This window comes from Hibiscus syriacus, unplaced genomic scaffold, assembly GCF_006381635.1.
Source record: "Hibiscus syriacus cultivar Baekdansim isolate YM2019G1 unplaced genomic scaffold, ASM638163v2 tig00112293_pilon, whole genome shotgun sequence".
NCBI classification, from domain to species: Eukaryota; Viridiplantae; Streptophyta; class Magnoliopsida; order Malvales; family Malvaceae; genus Hibiscus; species Hibiscus syriacus.
The window spans coordinates 719907-744117 of NW_024063296.1; the positions used below are offsets into that span (position 1 = coordinate 719907).

Here is a 24211-nt window from a genome sequence, read left to right on the forward strand (position 1 = left end):
GAACAAGCCAGCATTTACACCGAACAAAACAACATCAGAACCGAGAAGGAGCAACGAGACCCCCCACAATACACCAAGAATCATCGAGCAAAACACAAACCATGAAGAGAACACCACACAGACAGTACCAAACCGAAAACACACAGAGAACCCACAAACAACAACAGTCTCACAGAGCCACAACCAGATCGAAACACAAAAGCAAAATATACACAACAACCAAAACAAAGAGTCACCGTGAAACGGCAAAACCACATCGAAAAAGGTAAGAAATTCGAGCAGATTTCTTCAGATCTACGTCGATAGGAGTATTTTTTTTGTGTTTTGGCTTCAAATCAGGGCTTAGGGAGATAAAAGGAGTATTTTGAGGGATCTCAGTTTTTTCGACCACCGCAAGCAACGGCTGTGGACGGCGGCGGCAGGTGGCCGGCTTCCCATCAGTGGGGATGGCTCTAGAGAGAAGCCAGAGCATGTCATCCACCGACTAGATATCCTCATCACGTAGGAGCAGGGTCACCCTTAGATAACCAGATTTCCTCATCACGTAGGAATCTTGTTGTCTCCAAATTTACTTAAAAACTACCAGAACTCTTCATCGCAGATGAGCAGTGTCGTCTTCAATAACAAATTATCTCCAAATTGACCAGACTTCCTCAACAAGAAGGAACAACTTTATCTTCAGCAAATAATTTACCTGAAAGTGGCCAAATCTCTTTAATGTAAATGAGCAACGTCATTTTCGACATCAAAATTACCTCCAAAAAGAATTTCATCAACAAACAACGATTATTCAAAGAAAGGGGGCCGATCAAAGATAAAGAAGAACTTGCTCAACCTCAACTGTTGCCTTTAAAAAGAATGAATAGTTCATAATAAGAATAATTCAGAGCTCAAGACTTGTTGACAGCCCAAAAAATGGTGCTTAAATTCTTTTCTCCATTCCTGTTCCACAGCAACAAGCAAAGAGGGGCAGCTGTAATCTTTTTTTCCAGCAACACACCATGCCCTACCGCCACCAACTTCACAACAACACTATGCCCTGTCATCCCATCCTCCACGTCAACTACTCTAACACTCCACGCCATCCTACTATATATAAACCAAAATCAGAAAAAGAGACAGAACGATGAGAACCGAAAAAAACAAAAAGGGGGAAACATTCGAAAAAACAAAAGAATTTCGAATCAAAAAAGAAAAAAGGGAGAACCATTCGAACCAAGGAGACATAGGAGAACGGAGGGGGTTTGGTTTTTTTTTAATAAAAGAGAAGAAGATATTTCAAACAACAAAAAACTTACCTTTCTTCAACGGAGGAGACAAGTGGCTTCACCAACACCATCAAAGGTAATCATTTTTGAAACCAAGGTTAGATTCGATCCAAAGATTTAATTTTGAAAAGGGGAGGTTGTTTGTTTTTCTCTCACGGTGGAGAGAAAGTAAGAAAAGAGAAAGGGAAAGAAAGATGCGACAGAGGGGAAAGAATAAAATAATAATTTGTATTAGATTAAACCCTACATTAAAAAAAGAAGAAAAAAAAAGCTTCTCTTATAAGACCAAAGCATGGTCGTTTAGAAGGGGAAAGAGTGACCCACCTTGCAAAGGGGTTATTCACGCAAAAGAACATTCAAGGTCTGTAATATTTTGTTTGGATTACTGAATGAAACTTTAACGTTTTGATTTCTGGTTTTAACTTTTATTATGCTTACTTTTTTATTGTTGTATTGTGGTTAAGTTTTAATTTTAGCATGTACTTTGAATATTTTTTATTGTGATATTGTATATTGTTTTGGGTTTATTGCTGTTCCAACATTCATATTTTGTGATACTTACATCCTTGCCATAATTTTACCATGTTTGTTAATACACTTTTAAAGTTACTGTTTTTTAAGATTAGTCAATTATTCATATATTGGCTTGGCTTGTTCAATTTTTATTACTTTGCATTCTATTCCATCATGTTTGCAGATTATCACTTATGTACCAAATATGTATATTAATATGTGTATAAATATTTGTTTGGAATACGGGCCATGATTTTAAAGGTTTTTGTAGGATAAATGTATTTATTGTATAAGTCTCATTTATTTCAAATAACGTTTATATATATATATATATATATATATATATATATATATATATATATATATGTTAGTTATTATAAAATGCTCGTTTATTAACTAAACTTTTATTCAAATATTTTATTCGAATATTTTTCAAGAACACCAATTTGTAGAATGGGCATGGAAAGCATTACTTGATCGAAGTAGTGTGATCCGATACGACATTCGAACAAAATGTGAACTTGAAATAAATCAATTTTATTTTACTAATTAATTCTTTTTTTTTTATTTCTAATTCAAATTATGCAATGTATGCTTCCCTAAATAGCAATTTATTTTATTTTATACAAATGTCAATGTTCAATTTATATTCACTTTGTGTTTTTTAAATCAAGGAGGAAATATTCTTTTTAGGAAAGAAATAGAAGAGATAGCTGTCGGAGGATGAGTAAATCTCGATATTTTTTTCGAATTAAAGAATTTTTCCTATTAAGTAATTCGAAGCAAATTAATTAACTTTTATAAATGGATCATATTTAATTTTATATTCGATTTATAATTTCTACCATTTTGTGACAATATATAAGCGACCGAGTACCAATTTTGGGCATTGTGGGGGTGATAATCCTTCCCCACGCGTAATCGACTTCTGGACCCATTAAATCGGATTTTTGGTAAATGCATACCAACTTTTATCTTTTAAATTATTTTTATGATTTGTTTAAAATATGCTTTTAAGTATTTGACATACATAACTCAAAGGTCGATGGCGAATCCCATCAAATTTAATTTAAATCAATTCAAAATCCCCAAAATTTTCAAATAAAAGTCATAATTGTTTTTTTAAAATAATAGTTAATTGTTTTATAAAAAAAATCGTTAGGAATGTAGGATTTTCAACTATGAACCCAATTTCAAATTCTAGAATTACATAATATCTTCGATGCTCGATTTAATTGGTTTTGTGAAAACTTTCAAGGTTTGACCACCAGTTAAGACCCTGTGACAGAACCCGATCCTGCGGATCTTTGCAAGATCTGTCACTTTATAACATAGTAATCTCAATTGCTTTACTAGTAAATGCTTCTTTACTTAGATTTAGTAGAGAGGGCAGAATTGTTGTTAGTAGAACTCAAAGCTCACTCAGGATATTGCAATCAAGTAATACCATGTTCGGATCTCGGTTTTCGGGGTTGATAACTTGAACTTGTAATGCATTCAATTCTCCTTAAAAATGTTTGTGGTCTAGTAACAAAATTAGATCTTTATTGTTTGCAGTGTGAAAACGGGTTTTTTTTGTTTGCAGGAGCATCCAAACTTGACTAACGCTGAAAGAAATAAAATGTCCGGGTTGATGGATGTCAAGAAATTGACTATGGATGCATCTATGCATGCTGCACAGAACGAGAGACTTCCCCTACGAGTCGCAGTTCGAGTTCTCTTCTTCGAGCAAGTTAAGGCTGAAGCTGGAGCACAAGCATGTAACTCCGGTCCTCGTAGTAAAGCAGCGACCGAAGATTGCAACTCCCTCGAGGAAACAATGAGTCCAGTTAAGATAGACAAGGATGGAATCCGGGAAAATTGTGAAGTGGCCAAGAAGAACAGCAAAAGCAGTGAAAGTGGCATGCAGCTACTACCATCTAGATCTAGGAGAATATTTGGCAAGCTGGAAGGGGCACGTGGAGAATAGGAAGTTCTGAATCCTCCAGAATTTCACGAAGTCCGACTTCGGTGGTGGTACGAGGCGAAACAAAGTCGTCGGATTTTTCTTCGAGACACAGGAGATATTCTGTTTACTAGAGAAGGATGGTGGTGTTTGTTAATCAAGAAACCTGAAACTATTGAAAGTGTAAAAAGCTTGTAGGATTTTATTGTAGTTGATTGTGAATCCTTTGTTTATGGCATGAAACGGGTATGTATCATTATAAACAGGGTGAACACAAAAATTTATATGTTACGGAGTGTAAATTTAAAAAATCATATTAAACATTTAAGGTATAAAAAAATAAATGTTAGGAGTATGAAATTAGATAAATAAAAAATTTAGAAAAATATGTAGATTATAAGAAAATTCAAAATTTATAAAGAGTACAACCGCAATTCCATCTTTTGATCCATCTAATGTAATCACCATATTATTGGCAATGCGCTTGAAGTCGTTTTTTTACTCCAGTATCTTGCGTTCTTGAAAGTTCCATTGAAATTTGATCAAGTATTACAAGCACGGATGAATAAGGGAAGTGAATAGGAATTAGGGATAGGCATGAGACCCATACTTAACGGGTTCTGACCCGACCGGATTTTAAAAAAAAAAAAATTAGATTCCAGTCGGGTCAGAGTCGAGTTTAGGGTTAAAAATACCCGACCTGATTTGAATATTTTATGTAATATTTTATTTTATTTTTTATAATTTTTTAGTTTCTCATTGTAATCTTATCTCCTTGATCTAGGATTGTACGTGCATAACAGTATGAAAGTCTTACCCTAATTCCTTTTCTCACAAATTCTTACCCATTTCATGCTCAAGTTTAAATCTTACAATTCTTCTTCCCGAGTCAATACCCAACAAGCCAACCAAAGCTTAAAAATAGAAGAACTTCAATTTTTTGTAAGGTAAGTACTTCTTTTCATGATTTTTGGCTTTGTTGATTTTGTATATGTGAAAAATATGCTATTTATCGAACATATAAACTACTATAGTATTTGGAGAATAATTTTTCATCTTAATTTCGTGCTTTTCTTCTGATTTAATATTATAATACTTATTAAAGTTTAAAAGCATGAAGCCATCGATTAGTTTACTGTAACTTTTGTTCTTAAACTAACTAATTAGTTCTACCAAACTAATCAAAGAGTAAAGATTATAAAATAGTAAGTATTTAATTATATTATTTGTGCATTTTCATTCCCAAAGTATATGTGTTTTAAACATTACAATTCTAGAAAAAATACTCCTGAGAGAGAAAGAGAGTTGTCTAAAAAGTAGGCTAAAAAAAGAATTAATAAGTTCAACACTTAAACTCCCTTAACAAGTTAAACTTCATGTGATTGTAAACGCCGAATTGCTTTGTAAATTGAGTAAAGTTTAATTGCTCTGTAAGTATAACAAGTCAATGATTATCACATTTTTCATTTAAAAAATTGAAGTTTAATTAGTTCAACACTTTTAGAAAACTTTTATGAAGATGATGAAATCAAACAAGATGGAGATAACGGTAAGTAATAATTTCATATTTGCTACTTTTATTATAATCTTATTTTTAAATATTAATTTATAATTTTATTTTATAGGATTTGAGTGGTTAGCTAAGATTGAAGAATGTGAACTTGTGAAGTCGATGATAATGGAGGATTTTTTTTCATCGGACATCCGTATTTATGTCTCGTTTTATTATAATTATGTTTGAACTTTGAATTTATTTAAGTATAGTATATATTTATAATTTTAAATGTGAACATGTATTTTAAGTATGGATATGTTGCATGATGTTTTTCTTTAGAGGATTGTTTTCTAAATTGAATTCTAGTTCATCCTTTTGCATCTTTAGCCTCTGAATTGAACTTATTTAAGCTTAATTTTTGTTGCATATTTTTTTTGTGTTGCATGCTGCTTTTATTATAATATGTTTATTTTTGTTTCTATTAATTAATTTTACATTTTTACTTTATTTTTTCCAGTTTATTTGTAAAAGAGTTCGATTTTATTATAATTTATTTGATTTCTTGTGTTTTCATTTTTTTAATTTTTTTTAAATTTATTTTTTTAAATGAAAAATTAAATCGGGTTGGGTCGGGTTTTTAAGTTATATATCGGGTCGGGTTTGGGTCGGATCGGATTTTTGGTGGAGGAGCCATTGTTCTCGGGTCGGGTGGACCAAAAATCTGACCCAGCCCGACCCATCCCCATCCCTAATAGGAATAGTAATTTCCTTAAAATTATAAATTATTATATATTTTATTTTTAATATATTTTTATTGAAGATCTATTTTATATTTTAAAATTTTATAAATTTAATACTCTTAAAATTATAAAGATAATATTTTAATATAGGACCATATGTTTGCCTCGATTATAAAGTTATCATAATCATTTTTAATAAATAAATTAATTTAAAATTAATTATGATTTTATTTTAAAAAATATGAGTTTTTCCATTTAATTTGAAATTTAGAATCGTCATCGGACTTTGAGTTAGGTAGGTCGAATACCTAAAAATGTCTTTTAAAATAATTTTAAGTTAAATGATTTACAAAAATTGATATGTGTTTACTAAAGATTAATTTTAAAAGGTTCGAGAGTCGATTACCACAACGCCCAAAATTAGTACTTCTCGACTAAACGTTGTCTGAGTAGTGAAACTTTATATATTCGAAACCAAAATTTAAATTACGATCCTTTCATTTCAACTAAAAATGAGTGAATCTCTCTCCTTTTGTTTATACTTGACTCGATAAGAAATGATTTGATTCACTCAGGTTTATTTAAAAATGATGTTCTTTTTCTATATGAATTAACATAAATTGAAATTCAATTATATTTGACGTAATTTTATTGACTCACGAAGCACGACAACATTACCTTAGATTAATTTGAAAAATACATTAAGTATAAATGCAACAATAATAAATGACATGTATGAAATGGATGAAATATGGAACATAACATGAAAAACAAATAAGTAAAAAACTAACATACAAAATAATTATATTTATTAAAATTTACAAATTGATGGGGTGTTCCTTCACTCGTATGTTCCAAGGAATCGATTTTCAGAAATTTTGGAGGTTTTTCATGAACCGTTCTTTGTTCAGGATATTCACAAAAATATATAAAACTTGTTTTTTGCGAAAATAATTTTATTTATAAAATACATGTGTATATAAAAAGGGTACTTTTATTTAAAATAAAACATATTTATATATTTTTAAAGAGTATAAATAAATAATGAATATTAGCAAAATATTTTTTTATTTGAATAATCTTTGAAAGAACACTCTAATTTTTTTAAAAGTTTTTCATAGAATAATCAAACAATTAATTTTTTTATAAATATTCAAATATTAAACAGATATTTATATTTAAAATACAATATGTGTATATATTTATAAATATATAAGGGAAGTAATCTCTAGTAATAAATAGATATATAATAAATATTGGTTATGAAAATAGTAAAGTATGTACACATATGTAATATAATATATATAGGGTATGAAACGTGTTATATATATATATATTAATAATTCAAAAAATATATATATTTTTAAATAGAATGATATTTAGTAATATACGTACATATAAGATAGAAGCAAAATTAACGCTTGACAAGCCGTTATGTAAGTTACAGAAATTAAGCAAACCTACTGAAGCATAATTAAATCTAAATAACAGTATACTAAGGAACAAAATGTAAAAAAAAATGGTCTAAATATAAATGGAAAATTACGGGAACAGACCAGTCAAGAAAGAAGGACTAAAATTAATTTAGGGACCAAAGCGGAAGCGGGATGAAATTAAGGTGTTGAAACGCAATGATTAAAAATCAAATAGTGACCGAAATGACTATACAACAAACTAAAAGGGATTTAAAGTAAAAAATCATGCAATTTTTTTATATATATAATAAGTCCAAAATTAATGAACAAATAGGATATTTAACAACAACAAGAACAAAACCCTATTCCCATATGCAATGGGGTAAGGGGAGGTAGGGTAGTAGGCTGTCCCCAACGTCAGGTTGAGAGCAGTTTCCGTGGAAGACCTCTGGCAGTCAAAAAAAATACATGTATAAATAAATAAATAAATATATAGTTGAACAGTCTTGAAGATAAAAAAAATAAAGCATGTAGTGGCTAAAATATAAAAATCGAGAAACTTGAAGATCAAAAAATAATATATAAAAATTGTATTTAGTGACTAAAATAAAATGTTACAAAGTAAGGATAGCTGGGACTGGGATTAACTCATGTACTGAAACACGGGAAACCTAGTTTTAAACGACGTTGTTTTGCGTTTTATATAAATACCCCATTATAACTTTTTAGAGCCCTAATCTCATTTTTATTCCCTCAGCATTAAATTAAAGAAAGAGAGAAAATTCTCTCAAGTCCCTATTGTCAGGAAAGAAGGTTGTCGTTCATCAGTGGCGGTTCACGGCCGCTCGCCGGTGGCGATTTACGGCAGCTTACGGTGGCCATAGTCAGCCAAAAATACCCCAAAATGATCCCATCTTCTTCCTTAATGCGATCCTGAGCCTCTTGCAATCTAAAACCTACCCTAAAACCCTAGATCTAAAGCAATACCTTTTGAAATCTTTCAAAAATCCAGTGACCCTTTGGCTTCCCGACTAGCTTCAAACACGGTGAAAATTGCTTCTTCTCCTTTCTTATTTTTCTTCCGTTTTTTCGAAATGCTTCTCTCTTTTTCTCTTTTTTTTGGAATCACTCTCCCCTTCCCTCCCTTCTCCATTTTCATTCGAGCCTCCTCCGTGTTTTATGGGTAAATTTACATTCGTGCTCACGTTGGCACTAGTAATCTCATGGGATTACTAGAACCGGTGTTAGTTTCGGCTGCTTTTGTTTTTTAACAGATGGAAAATTTCCTTTTTGCGTTTCAATTGAGGAGTCGATCGATGATGGACTTTTTATATTAATCTCAATAACGTGTGAATGTAAAATCTAAAGTGATAATTATTATTTGTAGGTATATAAATTAAACAAATAAATTTTAATTATTTGACATTAGATTTGGGCCTAGCATATCTTGTAGTTTTGCCAATAAATTTGTCAAGGAATTGTGATCAATTAAAAGTTATAAAGTTCCGGAGATCTTGATTGATGAAAGGATTTATTTGAAACTTTTAATAGGCAGAGTTAATTGTAAAAAATTATCTCTAAAAGTATAACAAAATCAAATAATTAATTTATGATTTTAGTCATCTTAATGCGTCGAGATTTAAAATTTTTAGAATCATAATTAAATTACTATTAGGACTAACCTATGGTATTAGGGATCGTAGACGAGTATAATTTTATGGATTTTGCACTGTATCCACTTCAATTGGGGTGTGAATGAGTATAATGGGTTGTTTGTTTGTCTCTTAATGGAACCATTCAGTGTTAAATGTTGAACCGTTCAGGTTTCGCACCTCTGAATGATTCAGTGCTGACTGATTCAACAAAACAGTGCTGAATGATTCAACACAGAAGTACATTCTGAATGATTCAGAGCCATTATCAAATAACATGTCACATTCAGAGCTAATTCATACAGAGCCTCTAAATCATTCAACGTTTAATCATTCTGAAATAAACAAACAATCCCTAAGTTTAGTAGGTAGTGGGTGGGTGGGTGGGTGTAAATGTAAAAACTTATATCCGCCATGGTTAGTGAGTAGGTGAAGAGTTTGAGACATTACTCGCCCTACATCCACTTGCCACTAACTATTAATCATATAAAATTTGGATCATTCTGAATTTAAGTATAATTTCAGATATTATTGTATAAATCTTAAGATTTTATAGGATATTACTTTTTAGGATATAAATAATTTTAGAATTAAATATCACTGTTTATGTAATATGTGAGGTTGCTTTTAGGCGTGTCTAAGATGGGTGGTGGGTATCTAGTTGGATAGTAGGTGTGGGGTAGATTTCAGAATGTACCCACGTGAACCGATATGAATTTAAAATTTTACCCATCGTAGGTGATAGGTAGGTGGTGGATGCAAAAATAATATGCGAGTACGAAGACAGAGGAAAGGATATCTGTGCCTGCCCGTTCATTTGCCATCCCTACACGACATTATAAAAGAATAAGATCAAATTATGCCTAACTAAAATCTAGGGACTAAATCCTAAATGAGTATAGTATATGGACCAAATCATTAGTTTAACCAAGAATGAATTCATAGGGCTTAGCCCTAACTGTGTGGGCTTGTTAATATGTACCGTTCATATCACTTATACCGAACCGAGTTTTTTTTGGTATGACTAAGGCAGTCAATAAATCCAACGGCTACGATCAATCCTCGATACATAAACCCCAAAACCTCAACTGTGCGAAAGACAACAAACAACAGTTCTCCATAGCTCAGACGCAAAGGAACATTGAAAGAGAAGGAGAAGAGAAAAGATGCAGAGAGCTAAAGGTTTAATAAAAGCAAAGCAGTCATTTCAAAGACTTGGGTTTCTCCCCCATCAAAGATGCTTCTCTGCTCAGCCACTCTACGCCCCATATGATGATTTCCAAGACCAGGTCTTTGAGAAATTTATTGTTTTTTTTTCTGGGTTTATTGTTATTCGTGTAAAGTATGTTTTTTAGGTTAAATTTGTGATTTTTCCGAGAAAAATGGAAGACACTAGTGCATGTTTTGTGTCAAAGTTTGCTTATTTTTTTCAGGTTTTAGTGGAAGGAAGAGCTAAATCAAGAACAGCCATTCTCAATAGACCTTCTGCTCTCAACCCACTTACCAACTCAATGGTTAATTTCTTGCACTTTCTCTTTTCTTCTTACTTAGTAATCTTAAAGTCCATACCTTTTTAGTTTCCAGTCTTGAATAAATTAAAGTTGTTTTTGGATATATAGGCATCTCGGTTGAAGAAATTGTATGAATCGTGGGAAGAGAACCCCGACATTGGATTTGTCTTATTGAAGGTATATAACATTGGATTTGTCTTCTGTAATTGGAATTTCTTCATGCCCTTGACATTTCGGATTCGACCTTTGTTTTTGTCTAAGCTTTTGTTTTGAAATTTATTGAAGGGTAGTGGCAGGGCTTTCTGTTCTGGTGTTGATGCTGTTTCTCTCTATCACTCACTTAATGAAGGTTAGCCACCTATCATTTTTGTTTAGTCACTTGTTTCGACAGTTTAAACTAAGTGCAACTCGACTATGGGGTTCGTTATGACCAATTTGAACTAAGAGCAACTTAGATGGGCGGGAATTTTAATGAACATATGAGTGTTTGAGTGTTCCAAGCTATTTTTAATTGATACCTTAATATATCACATCAAACATCTCGATGGAATTTCCTTCCAATTAAATTGCTCTATTGGTCTCATAATTACGACTAAGTTCTAGCTTTTGAATAGATAGTGATTCATGGTTCAAGTTCTTATATCTGTGCAGGGAACGTTGAAGAATGTAAAAGTTTTTTTGAGACGCTGTATAAGTTCGTATACATACAAGGAACATATTTGAAGCCACATGTGAGAATTTAACCTTTGAGTGATGGATACCATATGAAGTACTTCTGAATTGTTTTGGTGCATATGAGACTTGTGATAATAATGTGTACTGCCCATACACGCAGGTGGCAATCTTGGATGGTATAACGATGGGATGTGGAGGTGGAATGTCTCTCCCAGGGATGTTTCGTTTAGTGACTGATAAAACTGTATGTGATCCATACCTTCACAAAAAATTCTTGTAATAGAATTTGTGTACTGATCCGGTTCATTATGTTTCTTATGATTGGCATACCTTCAATGCACTATAAATTCCACTTCATGCTACTGAATGAGACAACATCAAGAAGGGAGGGTGATATCATTTGGATGAAACTTTTTTTACTAGAATGAAACACAACCACTTCATGCTACTGAATGAGACAACATCAAGAAGGGAGGGTGATATCATTTGGATGAAACACAACCATTCTTCTCTTCTTGTATTTGTTTGAGATATATACTATGATATTACTGCTGCCTTCGATAAAGAAAATCGGAGATCATTTGGATGAATGATGGTTCAAATTCAGGAATATAAATCGAACACATAATCCTCCCCTATCCCTTTGCCCCCATATTTGTCCTTTCAAGTTTCTGGACTTGTATAACTGTCTTATCACCCAAAACATTTTCAGGCTTTTTCTCATCCAGAGACTCAATTGGGGTTCCATCCGGATGCAGGGGCTTCATTTTATCTTTCTCGCCTACCTGGTTACTTAGGTGATGACCGTTTCAATAAGTTTTCAAATATGTAGCTAAACTCCGTGATATACAAAGCTTAATTATTTCATATAATTTTCTAGTTTAGATGTAAGAATGTTTCATTTGTCCAGAATATTTGCTTGTATCTGGGTATATACATTCCATTCATCTTAACAAGTCATGTGTACTGTTTCCAACAGGGGAATGCTTAGCACTAACGGGAGAAAAGCTTAATGGCATCGAAATGATTGCCTGTGGCCTGGCTACCCACTATTGTTTAAATGCTGTTTGTTCTTTCTGCTCTTCCATATGCATTTGTGCTTTTTCTCCGGCTCCTCTTTTCTTGTCTTATTTGAATGAGCTGTCCGTGACAGCGACTTGCTTGGATTGAAGAACATCTGGGTAGCTTGATGAACGATGACCCTACTGCCATCGTGTCTTCTCTTGCACAGTACGGTGACATTGTTTATCCAGATAGGAGCAGTATTCTTCACAGGTAATCGTTGTTTAAGGGACAATGGCACTTGAGGACAGTTTCTATATTTGTCTTGCGTTATCACCTGATTTTTGTTTCAGGATTGAGACGATCGATAAATGTTTCTGCCATGACACCGTTGAGGAAATTATTGATTCTCTGGTAAGCTTAATTCTATGTAGTCGTGTATGCTGTTCATATAGACTCTTGGATGCATGTGCCATTTAATGTTTCAAAAATTCATTCATTCAGGAAACCGAGGCAGGTGGAACCTATGATGATTGGTGCAAGACCATGCTCGGAAAAATGAAGGAAGCCTCACCATTGAGCTTGAAAGTCACTCTACGATCTGTAAGCAACTCAGTGCTTACAACTGCTTTAAATTCCATTCTTGGCTGCTAACTGCACTCTTCGGTTTCTTTGTCGAATTAGATACGAGAAGGTAGATTTCAATCTCTTGATCAGTGTCTAGCACGAGAATATAGGATGTCCCTTGCTGGGATCTCCAAACAGGTCTCTAATGATTTCTTCGAGGTATGATCTTTATATTTCTCCTTTTATATAAAGAGAAAAATCTGTGAGCTTAATCGAGCTGTTTGTATAGGGCGTTCGGGCTCGGTTAGTGGACAAAGATTTTGCTCCCAAGGTATTATGTTAATATACACGCCATAGACTTGTGCCCACATGCATGCGCGCTGCACGCCACACGCATATGCATATGCATATGCACATGCACATGCATACGCGCGCGCACACACTCATACGCACATGCACGCGTCTATATCGTTACTGGAATGTTTGTGTGTGATCCATTTGCAGTGGGATCCTCCAAGGCTGGAAGAGGTGAGCAAAGACATGGTGGAGTACTATTTCACCCCACTTGGGGAATTAGAGCCCGAATTGCTTCTGCCAACAGCATTGAGAGAACCTTTTATGTGAAACATTTCTTTCTTGGGAAACTATGAGATTTTTAAGGAACTTAACATTAAACTCACCAAAAACACCAAGAAGAAGAAGAAATATTTGATTTTTATTAAGAAACGTTTGGTTCACGAAATATGATATTATTTTCTTGAATAATAAGATTACTTCACATGAATGTTATTTTAACTTATAGTAGCTGTGGTTCATTTGGTCCGAAATATAAGATGATGTTTGGTTAGTAGGATGTAAGATTCTTTTATTAAATCGTATTTGTTATAATTATTTTTAAACAAGGTTAACTTTTATTATTAAAATAAGAAATATTCGTATAGAAGTTTATAGAATTCGTTCTACTGAATATTACGCTAAACATATTGTTCATATAGATAATATATTAAATAATGTTTTAGAAAATAAATACACATATTATTAATATAATTAAAATATTTTTTAACACCCTAAATCAGTAAGATGCATAGTCGACCAATAATAATGTCACACGGAACCACCGGAGTGGCTAACCAAACTTCTCTTTCAATTTTTTTCCGTTTTAAAACGACCATTTGTAACCACTCATGCTAAAATAAATCAACCACAATTTAAATAAAATAGTTTACATTAGGAGCTTTCAAACTAATATTTAAATCATGCAGACCATATTTTAAAATGAATTACGACTCATACAAAAATAGACAAATTGAGGTTTACAATTATACATGTCCTTTAAAGATAAACTCGAGATGTACTATGCACTATCTTGGTTTGGATCATTGGTGTCAAAAAGTCCTCGGACTGCTCCTCGGCTAACCTGCGTAAGGAAACAAATTCCAAACTCTGAGCTAACTAGCCCAGTGCCACACTAACAACTAAGCCATACTAAAAGTGTTCATGTCATGCACAAGCTAACTGATAACTGCAATAGTGAGTATACTCGTATACTGCACTCTCTACTCTATAGTAGATATCATGGTGCGACTGAGGGTTCTGCATCTCAGAGCTCACACACCCCTCTAGTCTACCAAGGCTGGTTTCCCAGAATCTCTGCATCGGTTAATCCCCTCGACTATCTCACTCCTTGAGTGTCGGACCTTGCGCCCAAGCTAGTTAGCTTTAAGTGCCTCAGACACTACCTAAGTATATATCCAGATTAAATCTATACTTTCGATAATGCTAACATTTTCTAAAGGAACTCAGGTGTCCTGATCGTTTCCCGAGCATCATCCAAGATTATTTTTATGTCATCCTAATTGATCTTGTTTCTAAGTGTAATATTAATATCGTTAATATTTTCACTTGTAGTCTTATTTGATGATATAAATAAATATTGGGGGTTCCTCGAGTCTAATTTCCTTAAAAACTGTCTTTTCCCCCAAAACATACTGAAAGTATCGATACTAGCCCAAGAGTATCGATACTCCTACAAAAGTTTTGATACTTTATATAAGTATCTATACTTTTAAGCATTCTGAACTGCTCAGTGTCAATGCTTTCTGGGAGTTTCGAAACTATGACTCAAAGTTTTGAAACTCTTTAAAGAGTTTCGATACTCCTACCCATAAAACACGATTTTATCCAAAAACGAAGAACAAGTATCGATATTATCCCTATAGTATCGATATTCTACATGCATAAGTCATAAAACAAGTATGAAAAACTCTATTTTCAATCCTAAAGACCTTATTGAGGTCCTCAAACATGATTAAAATTTTATTTGATCAACAAGGGTCATATTAGAGGCTTTAAACACATTTATAACTCTAAGACAAGAATTTCACCATGAAAATGCTTATCATGCTCAACTCAAACATTTAAACTATGTTGAACTTCTAATAACTCACTAAGAGTATAGAAGAGTTGTAAAGATGTGAGCTTGCTATTTGGATGGCTAGAAACTTTCTCAACTCACTCAAGATTTAACTTTTATTTTCCTTTAGCTCTTGAACTTTCTCCTATCTCCTTCACTAAACAAAATAAGAAAATGGATTACCAATCCATCTAGGAGTTGAATAACATCCAAACAAACTCCCTATAACTCAAAACTTAGCTAGAATCAATGGATTCCCACAAATCTCTCAAGAACCATTTTTAGTTCTATGCATAAAAACTAATGAAATGGAACTTAAAACAAAGCTTGGAGGATGAAGATTGACATTCTCACCTTAGTTTCACCACACTAGACTTTAAATGTTTGAACTCCCACTTGGAATGGAAGAGGGAAGAAAGAAATTATGGAAGAAAGAAGAAGAGCATTTGGTGAGAAGATAAGGGGAGTGGTTCACGTAAAAACATAATACATGAGAGGGTTTTCAACTTTCAAAATTAACCATGGGTAAACTGCACTTTTAGTCCCCAAATTTCTAATTTACACAACACCCATAACCAACCACCAAAACTCTTGGGCCCTAACTCAAGCCCAAAAACAATAAACTTGGTCTACTATACTTTAAGATACATGTAACTCAAACTTTGAGTCTCAGGTTAACCTGATTTACTAATCCAAGTTTCGGGGTGTTAGATTTTTCGTGTCACGTGTAATATTGTCAAGTATATTTAAGAACAAACTACAAAATAATTATCACCATGGATAAAGTATTATAAAGAAACTAAACAAACGGATGTACAAAAATAAAAAGAATTTTATTTAAAAAAGAAATAATTCAAGTCAGGGATAGAAAATTTGTCTTCCAAGTATCATTAAACTTAAAACAAAGATGATGAGATTGTAATTCATTTTTCAATGTCTTCATATAACAATCACCAAATTTTACAGTTTGAGCATAAAATATCACTATTGTGTGTGTGAGAGTGTGCAGGGCATCCGGGAGCCATTGAACACTTGAAATAAGCTCGGGGGGGGGGGGGATTATTTTTTGTACATTGAAATCCATCTTCAACTCTCTAAAGCCACAACTACATTTAACGCTAGCTACCATATATGCATATATTCTATAGGGATACTAACCGACTTCAATAGCTCCAAACTTAATTCGGTTAAAATTTAGTTATTACTTTATTTGAATTTATTCTAATCGAACTCGATGCAAAATCTTAATGTTGGAAACGTTTTTCGGTTGGGCCCGAAATTGGTTTTGACTTGAATGAATGTGTTAGAGTCGCCACCGATCACTTAAACATTTAGGCGGATCGGACACCATCTTACCTGATATGCGTTTTACCAGAAATGGTGTTGAGTTCGGGAGTCGGTTACGATCAAGGAATGATTAGTACCCTTGAACCGCCCTTTCGGTACCAATTAATTTATCGGTTGTCTTTAATTGCGAAAATTGGAAATTTAAATTAAAACTTAAAAACCCATTCATTTATCGGTTGTCTTTAATTGCGAAAATTGGAAATTTAAATTAAAACTTAAAAACCCGATTCAAATTACTTACCTTTGATTGGATGGAATTCTTCTAAAAAAGAAGATCGAAAATGTTAGAGAAATAATAATAATAATAATAAACAAATCAAAAAATAACAAATCAAAATAAAGAAAAATAAAAATTAAAAAATTAAATAAGTTGGAAAAAAATAAATAAAAAATGAATAAGTAAAAAAATGATAAATAAAAATAGAATAAAATATGATAATTTAAAAAGAAAATAGTAAAGGAATAAAAAAAAAGTTAAAGTTTGAAATCAATAAAATAAAAACAACATGAACAAAATAAAAAAGATAATAATGATAAAATAAAACTTAGAGGATTAAATTGAAACAAATTGGAATTAATGGGTTAAATTGGTATTAGAAAAATGATCTGCAAAATAAAAATAAAAGGTGAGAGGCCAATTCACCAAAATATAAAAATATAAACCAGGATCAAATTGATTAGATTGAAAATTCTGAGGCCAAATTACAATTGGTGACTGAATTGCAAAAGCGAATCAAAGTACGAGGGACTGCGGAGAGGATTTAAAAATCCTCTATTTGCACAATGGTCCCTCGTATATAAATGGGCCAAAAGACCCATTTTCCATCCATTCTCACTATTTCTCACAAAAACCTCCCCCTTTACACAAGAAAAGCTCTATAGCTCTCTCCCTTCCTCGAAGGCCGTGACACCGCCACTCCGGCCGTCGCCTGTGGCAGCCGGAAAATGCCAAAACCTCACCAAATGACACTCTCATCACGCTCAAACTGAAACCGAACCCCGATTCACCGTAACCAAGTCCGAATCGCGTAGATCTACAAAAAAAACTCGGCCTTTACCTTTTTTCGGCGAGACACTTCACTTTCCTGATGTGCTTGCTTCCCGCTTTGCTCGGCTCTCGATCGTTTTTTTTGTATTTTTTGTGTTTCTTTGTGTTTTGTTTTGACTTTTGGTTGTTGTGGTGGATTTTGGTTTTATGTTTTGGTGTTGATGGGTTGCGATGGTTCACTGTCTTTGTGGCTGTTGATCGATGATGGTACCCCTTGGAAGTGGCTTGGTGGGGGTATTTATACACCTCACCGGTGGTCTGTTAGCTTCGGCTATCATGGTATACTCGTCGTTGACCGTGGATTTCGGGATGGGTCAATCTCGATTTCCCCGGCCAGAAATCTCGCGCCGTTTGTGACTGTTGGTTCATGCTTCTGAAACTTTATGTTTCCCTCCTATGCGGTGCCTGACTGGGATGTGTGAAACCCTAATCGGGTTTGGGCTGGGTCAGACCCAAACCCGGTTGGGCTACTGTTGGATCGCACCTTGGACCCGGATTTTGGACCCCTGAAAAAAATATAGAAATAAATAATAATAATAATAATAAATAATAATAATAATAATGAAAATAAAAATAAATAAATAAATAAATAATAAAAAAGTTTTCAAAACCTTATTTTAAAAAAAATGTTTTTCAAAAAATATATATTATATATATGATTTCAAAAATGTTTTAAAAACTATATATGTTTTCAAAATATTTTATAGTTTTTAAAACATTTTCAAAAACTATACAACATATGTTTTCAAAAACTATATATTATATATATTTTAAAAATATTTTTTTGAAAAACTATATATATGTTTTTAAAAAAATTTCAAACTATATAATATATATTTTTGAAAGTTTTCAAAACTATATATATATATATATATATATAATATATATTAGAAAACCATTTTCTAAAATTATATTTTTTTGAAAAACATTTTCAAAAATTAAACTATATTACTAATATATATATATATATAAGTAGATTCGAACGAAAATTAGTGTCTACAGCTGCCCCTCTTTGTCTTTTTTTGTAGAACAAAAAATAGGGCAAAGATAAAAGGACACAAATTTTCGTTTGGTGGAGTTGAAAAATAACTCCCTGTCGAATTGGGTTACGGGTGACTCCTCCATCGCGAAGTCAAGCCCAACTTGAAATGATATGGAGTTGAAGCCGTAATTCAGAATTTGAAATCAGAATGTGGCTTCTCGTTGCCAAATTGCAATCAACTTCGTTCTTCTTCTCGGTTTAAAGACCTTGGTTTAAAATTCGACTAGAAAGTAATTCTTTGATTTCACCCTGTGGTTGATAGGCCCTCGAGCTGAATGAGATCAAACTCGAAAGGTCTTTGTTGACAGATAGCTATTCTCGACTAAAATTGTGCTATCGGAAAACAGTTTCTTGTCACTATGACACAACTAACCCAGGTCATCTTCTCGACTTAAAAACCTCCGCTACCACCGAAAAGTAGTGTGATTGATGTGTCATCGAGCTGAATGGAATCGAACTCGACAATTTTGTTGATAGATATCCCTTCTTGTCTTGAGCTATATTGTAAAATTGATTTGCCTCTGAGTTGAATGTAATTGAACTATAAGGTCTTTGATTACAAATAACCCTTATCTCCTTGAGTTATGCTGTAAATGATGTGCCTTTGAGCTGAGCGTAATCAAACTCGAAGGTCTTTTATTTTCAGATGACCCTTTTAGCCCTGAGCTATACTACAAATGTTATGCCTTTGAGCTGAGCGTAGTCGAACTCGAAGGTTTTTTGTTGGCAAATAGCCCTTCTTGCCTTGAGCTATGTTGCAAATGATGTGCCTTTGAGCTAAGCGTAGTAGAACTCGAAGGCCTTTTGTTGGCAGATAACCCTTCTAGCCTTGAGTTATGCTGCATATGATGTGCCTTGGAGCTGAGCGTAGTCGAACTCGAAGGTCTTTTGTTGGAAAATAACCCTTCTTTCCTTGAGATATGTTGCAAATGATGTGCCTTGGAGCTGAGCGTAGTCGAACTCGAAGGTCTTTTATTGGCAGATAACCTTTCTAGCCTTGAGTTATATTGCAAATGATATGCCTTGGAGCTGAGCGTAGTCGAACTCGAAGGTCTTTTGTTGGCGAATAGCCCTTCTTGCCCTGAGTTATGTTGCAAATAATGTGCCTTGAAGCTGAGCGTATCTTTTATTGGCAGATAACCCTTCTATCCTTGAGTTATGCTGGAAATGATGTTCCTTTGAGCTGAGTGTAATCGAACTCCAAGGTCTTTGGCAAATAGGCCTTCTTGCCTTAAGCTATGCTGCAAATGATGTGCCTTGAGCTGAGTGTAATCGAATTCGAAGGTCTTTGGCAGATAGCCCTTCTTGCCTTAAGCTATGCTGAAAATGATTTGCCTTGAGCTGAGTGTAATCGAAGTTGAAGGTCTTCGGTAGATAACCCTTCTAGCCTTGAGTTATGCTGCAAATAGTTTTTTTTTTTTTTAAAATGGCTTCCCTTCACAAGTCTATGCCGGTCATAATTCTTCATGTGGTTCCTCTGAGCATGTCTAAACCAAGTTATATGATTTTTAGATGACTCCCCATCACGGGAAAGCCCACTGATAAATTTTGTTAGCCGGATATCTTCTGTCGTGGAATTGTAATCTGGCTTGAAAATGATAACTGAAAACCTGCTACTCATTATTGAGTTGAGTTGAACTAGATTCGTTCTGAATTGGCTCTCGAACCCATCTGAAATTGATTCTGATCTTTCAATCTGTCGAGTTGGTTGAGGTGTAGCTTCTCGCTGCTGAGTTAAGAAACCACCATCGATCTTTAAAGGTGCTTTTGAATCGAGTATCCTTCGTCTTAAAGTCGAAACTTGACTCTAAAAGCTGTAAAAATTATGCATGTGAAAAATGATAAATGTAATGCTCTTAAGTATATCTAAGTTGCTTGTAATATAAATTAATCTTGGACGAAGTCTCGTGCTTTGTATGCCAATATTGATCATTGGAATCAATCATGCCCCATTTTCTTCTCGGGTTGCAGCCTTTCACATTTGAGATTGTCCTGTTTGAAAATATTTTTTTCTTTTCTCTTATTTAGGAGGGAAAAAAGATATGAAATAGAAGAATTCTGTAAAATATTGCTCTTTAATTCAAGCTCGCAATCGAATCGAATCATAAACATAAGTTTAAAGAATAACAAAGGAATCAATAGCTCTTTTTATGCTTTTAGAGTTATAGCTCTTTGAAAAATGTTCAAATGGATGAGTTGGCTTTAGGTTGGCCTCCTATAAAAAATGTCATTTTTCGGTTATTGCAACATGTCTTTTTCTTGGCTTGGCATTTTATTTGGATGCGGACAAAATGACGCAACTAGTATTATCAATTACTAGACCTTCTATTTTGGTTCACTGAAATCTTCCATTTATTCAAGTTTTGTAAGCTCCTCTAACAAAAGGTAGTATAGAAATATCAGTCTAAAAATGAAATTCTTGAGTGCTCATGTGAATTTGACTATAACAAGTGTTCCTTAACTCCCTTAGTCCATCTTTACCAAAACTCCTTATTTAATATTGTCATTGTCTGGCAAGCTGAATCCATAAAGTCAGGGCGCTTAACCAATTGCTCTAGAGGGACAACTTAATATCATTGTATAGACATTACAATCACCTTTATCAGGCTAGGTGAATATTATCCATAAAGCCGGGGTGTTTAACCAATTGCTCTAGAGGGATAACTCAAGCTTTATTGTATATTATAACCACCTTTATCAGGCTAGTTGGATCTTATCCATAAAGCCAGAGCGTTTAACCAATTGCTTTAGAGGGATAATTCAAGCTTTATTGTATATATATAATATTATAATCTGCGTATACGAATCTAATTTCTTAAGTTTGTCAAGAAGAATCTGTTATAGTCTAGGTGTTTTTGAAAGTTAAGAAATCTCATCCTTATAGTTCAATTTCCAAGCAGCTGACTTAAACTAGATTCACCTACTCGACTATTCCATCTGTGAAGATTATAATCATTGAACGTCTTCAACAAAAGTATAATAATGTCATATATAAGGGATGCCCCATGTTGTCCGCTCCTATACATACTAAATACCAAGCCTCTTGTTTATTGGTTTTTGTTTGAGGTCAAAGTCCTTTGTTTTATTAGCCTTTAATCATGTTACTTTGTCAAAGATCTATAACTCTGATCACTTACAAAGTTTCTTAACTCAGTTGATATTCAAAGAATTTCAAGTTGTAGATTTGATTCAATGCTCAACATAAATTCATTAAAATATCCTTAAAAAGTAAAATATGAGAGTTTGAAAGCAAGTTACAAAAAAAGTATATGAGAAAGTTAAAAAAAACAAAATCAAAACAGGATACTGCAAAATGGAATAAGGCCTCATTAGGATGCCTCGTTATTTCCAGAATGTCGAGGATTAGGGCATTCATATGTACTTACTCCCCATCTTTCAATCGTTTCATTTATCGGGGCTCCTTTTGATGTACCCTTAGATGCACAAATTTTTTCTTCGGGAATGTCCTTGCTTTAATCCTTTTTTATGAGACATCTCTTGTTAGTTAATGTAATGAAAAAAGAAAAGAAGAGAAAAGGAAAGGAAAAAATAATGCGAAATATGCATGAAGTTTCGAGGCACTGATCCAAAAATGTGTCTATTACTGTAAATAATCCTTATTGGGGACAAAGGTGTTATGTCTTAGGAGACAAAAAACATTTTAAATACATAGACCCCGAACAGCTTCTAACAGGTTGATTCGTCTTCCGCCTTTTTCTGTCACCGGTTGAATACCCTGTCGACCTATTTCAGCTTCTCTGGCTAAACCGTGCAGGTGACGAGCTGCCCAAGAAGTCTCGAATAGCTGTATCTCCAGTTTTCACTCTCTGTTGAGTATGTTCTCTAACGAAAACGCCATTGAAACCCTCCATCATTAAGAGCTATCTGAAGTTTAGCTACTTGTTTCTTGAATTCGTCAACAGTAGCCTACAGTTTCAGCTATCGCTTTGCCACCTTGTTTTTGTCATCTTTGAAGGGACTCTCCAGGTAAGTAACATTTTTCTCGTCTGCCCCTGCAACCTTTGTTGGCTCAAAAAGTTGACTTCTGATGTGCTTGGTGTAAATCTGGTCCATTCTGAGTCTTTTTTTACCATAGCTGGACTTCTGAGCTTTTCATCTCTGATATTATAACCCCTTTGTCCATAAATAAAGATTATTTACCTTTAACGAACACGTTTTTGGTGGATCAACACCTCTTTTGAATGATGCAAATGATGAAAATAAAATAAAGAGAACAAAAATAAAAAGAGTTAGTGAGGTAAATCGAAACAATAATGAAAATAAAAGGTCCTGCCCTACATAATATTTACCCCACATGCTTATGATTCCTACTTGGACATGATCTCTATCCCGCAAGTTGATTTTGAACAAGTCCTAACTGTATAAATTTCTAGTTCATATGCTTTGAACAGAAAATAGGGCATGAAATGAACTCAAAATAGCCTAGGGTTTGAAATGAGGTTTTGGGGTGGGCTCTAATTCACTGTAGTCTCCCCGTTTAGGTTCTAAAAAAGGTACCCGAATTCTCCTTGCTGGTGCCCCCTGGGTTTGCCAGACCCTTAGTCCTAAGCCCATTACAAGCTCATGTGGACTAAGTTAAAATCGAGAGGATATATTCCTTTATTCCTATGCGGTGAATAAATTCACACGAAGACATAAGGTATATGAATTCCAAAGGTTACTTGGTAGGCCTGTGCGGAGAATAAATTCTCACGAAGGCGTCGCTTTCACCCCCACTTAAAAAGGGTTCGGAGCTCGGGTATAAAGCCAGAGATAGAAACTTTTCAAAAATCTGAAATCATTGCAAAAAAAATGTCAATACAACTATTTATTCGAAAAATATAAAATAATCAGAAGTAAGCAATAAGGATCAAAGAGTTACCTTAAAATTTAAACTTATCATTTTCATTAAAAAGACAACTGGAAATTACCTTAGCCTGACTCACTTACTTGTCCCCAGCAGAGTCGGCAAGCTGTCGGAATCGTCTTTCAGTTGGGCCTGAAATTGGGCTTCCACTTGAATGAATGTATTAGAGTCGTCACCGATCACTAAACAAACATTTAGGCGGATCATACACCATCTTACCTGATCTACGTTTTACCAGAAATGTGTCGAGTTCGGGAGTCGATTACGGTCAAGGAAGGATTAGCACCCTTGAACCGTCCTTTCGGTACTAATTAATTTATCGGTTTTCTTTAATTGCGAAAATTGAAAATTTAAATTAAAACTTAAAAACCCGATTCAAATTACTTACCTTTGATTGGTTGGAATTCTTCTAAAAAAGAATATCGAAAATGTTAGAGAAAATAATAATAATAATAATAAACAAATCAAAAAAATAACAAATCAAACTAAAGAAAAAATTAAAAATTAAAAAATTAAAAATTAAATAAGTTGGAAAAAATAAATAAAAAATGAATAAGTAAAAAATGATAAATAAAAATAGAATAAAAAAAGTTAAAAAAGAATAAAAATGATAATTTAAAAAGAAAATAGTAAAGGAATAAAAAAAGTTAAAGTTTGAAATCAATAAAATAAAAATAACATGAAAAAAAAGAAAAAAAAATAATAATGATA

General features: G+C 33.4%; 1 protein-coding gene across 1 annotated transcript; it reads left to right on the plus strand.

Moving 5' to 3' along the window:
• Positions 1-10118: 10118 nt before the first annotated feature.
• LOC120177662 (3-hydroxyisobutyryl-CoA hydrolase-like protein 2, mitochondrial) lies at positions 10119-13440 on the plus strand. Its single transcript, XM_039183736.1, has 14 exons — positions 10119-10317; positions 10462-10542; positions 10648-10716; positions 10825-10888; positions 11191-11270; positions 11375-11458; positions 11927-12011; positions 12194-12279; positions 12368-12489; positions 12570-12630; positions 12721-12819; positions 12901-13002; positions 13073-13114; positions 13288-13440. Exons 1-14 carry the CDS (start codon positions 10195-10197, stop codon positions 13405-13407), a joined length of 1218 nt encoding a protein of 405 aa, XP_039039667.1. The 5' UTR covers positions 10119-10194; the 3' UTR covers positions 13408-13440.
• Positions 13441-24211: the final 10771 nt, after the last annotated feature.

What these genes read in the sequence shown, in the direction of transcription:
- LOC120177662 (XM_039183736.1), top strand. Translation starts at nt 10,195, where the DNA reads ATGCAGAGAGCTAAAGGTTTAATAAAAGCAAAGCAGTCATTTCAAAGA. An exon ending in TTGGATTTGTCTTATTGAAG is followed by an intron (nt 10,717 to 10,824) that starts GTATATAACATT and finishes AATTTATTGAAG; the next exon opens with GGTAGTGGCAGGGCTTTCTG. An exon ending in TCGCCTACCTGGTTACTTAG is followed by an intron (nt 12,012 to 12,193) that starts GTGATGACCGTT and finishes TGTTTCCAACAG; the next exon opens with GGGAATGCTTAGCACTAACG.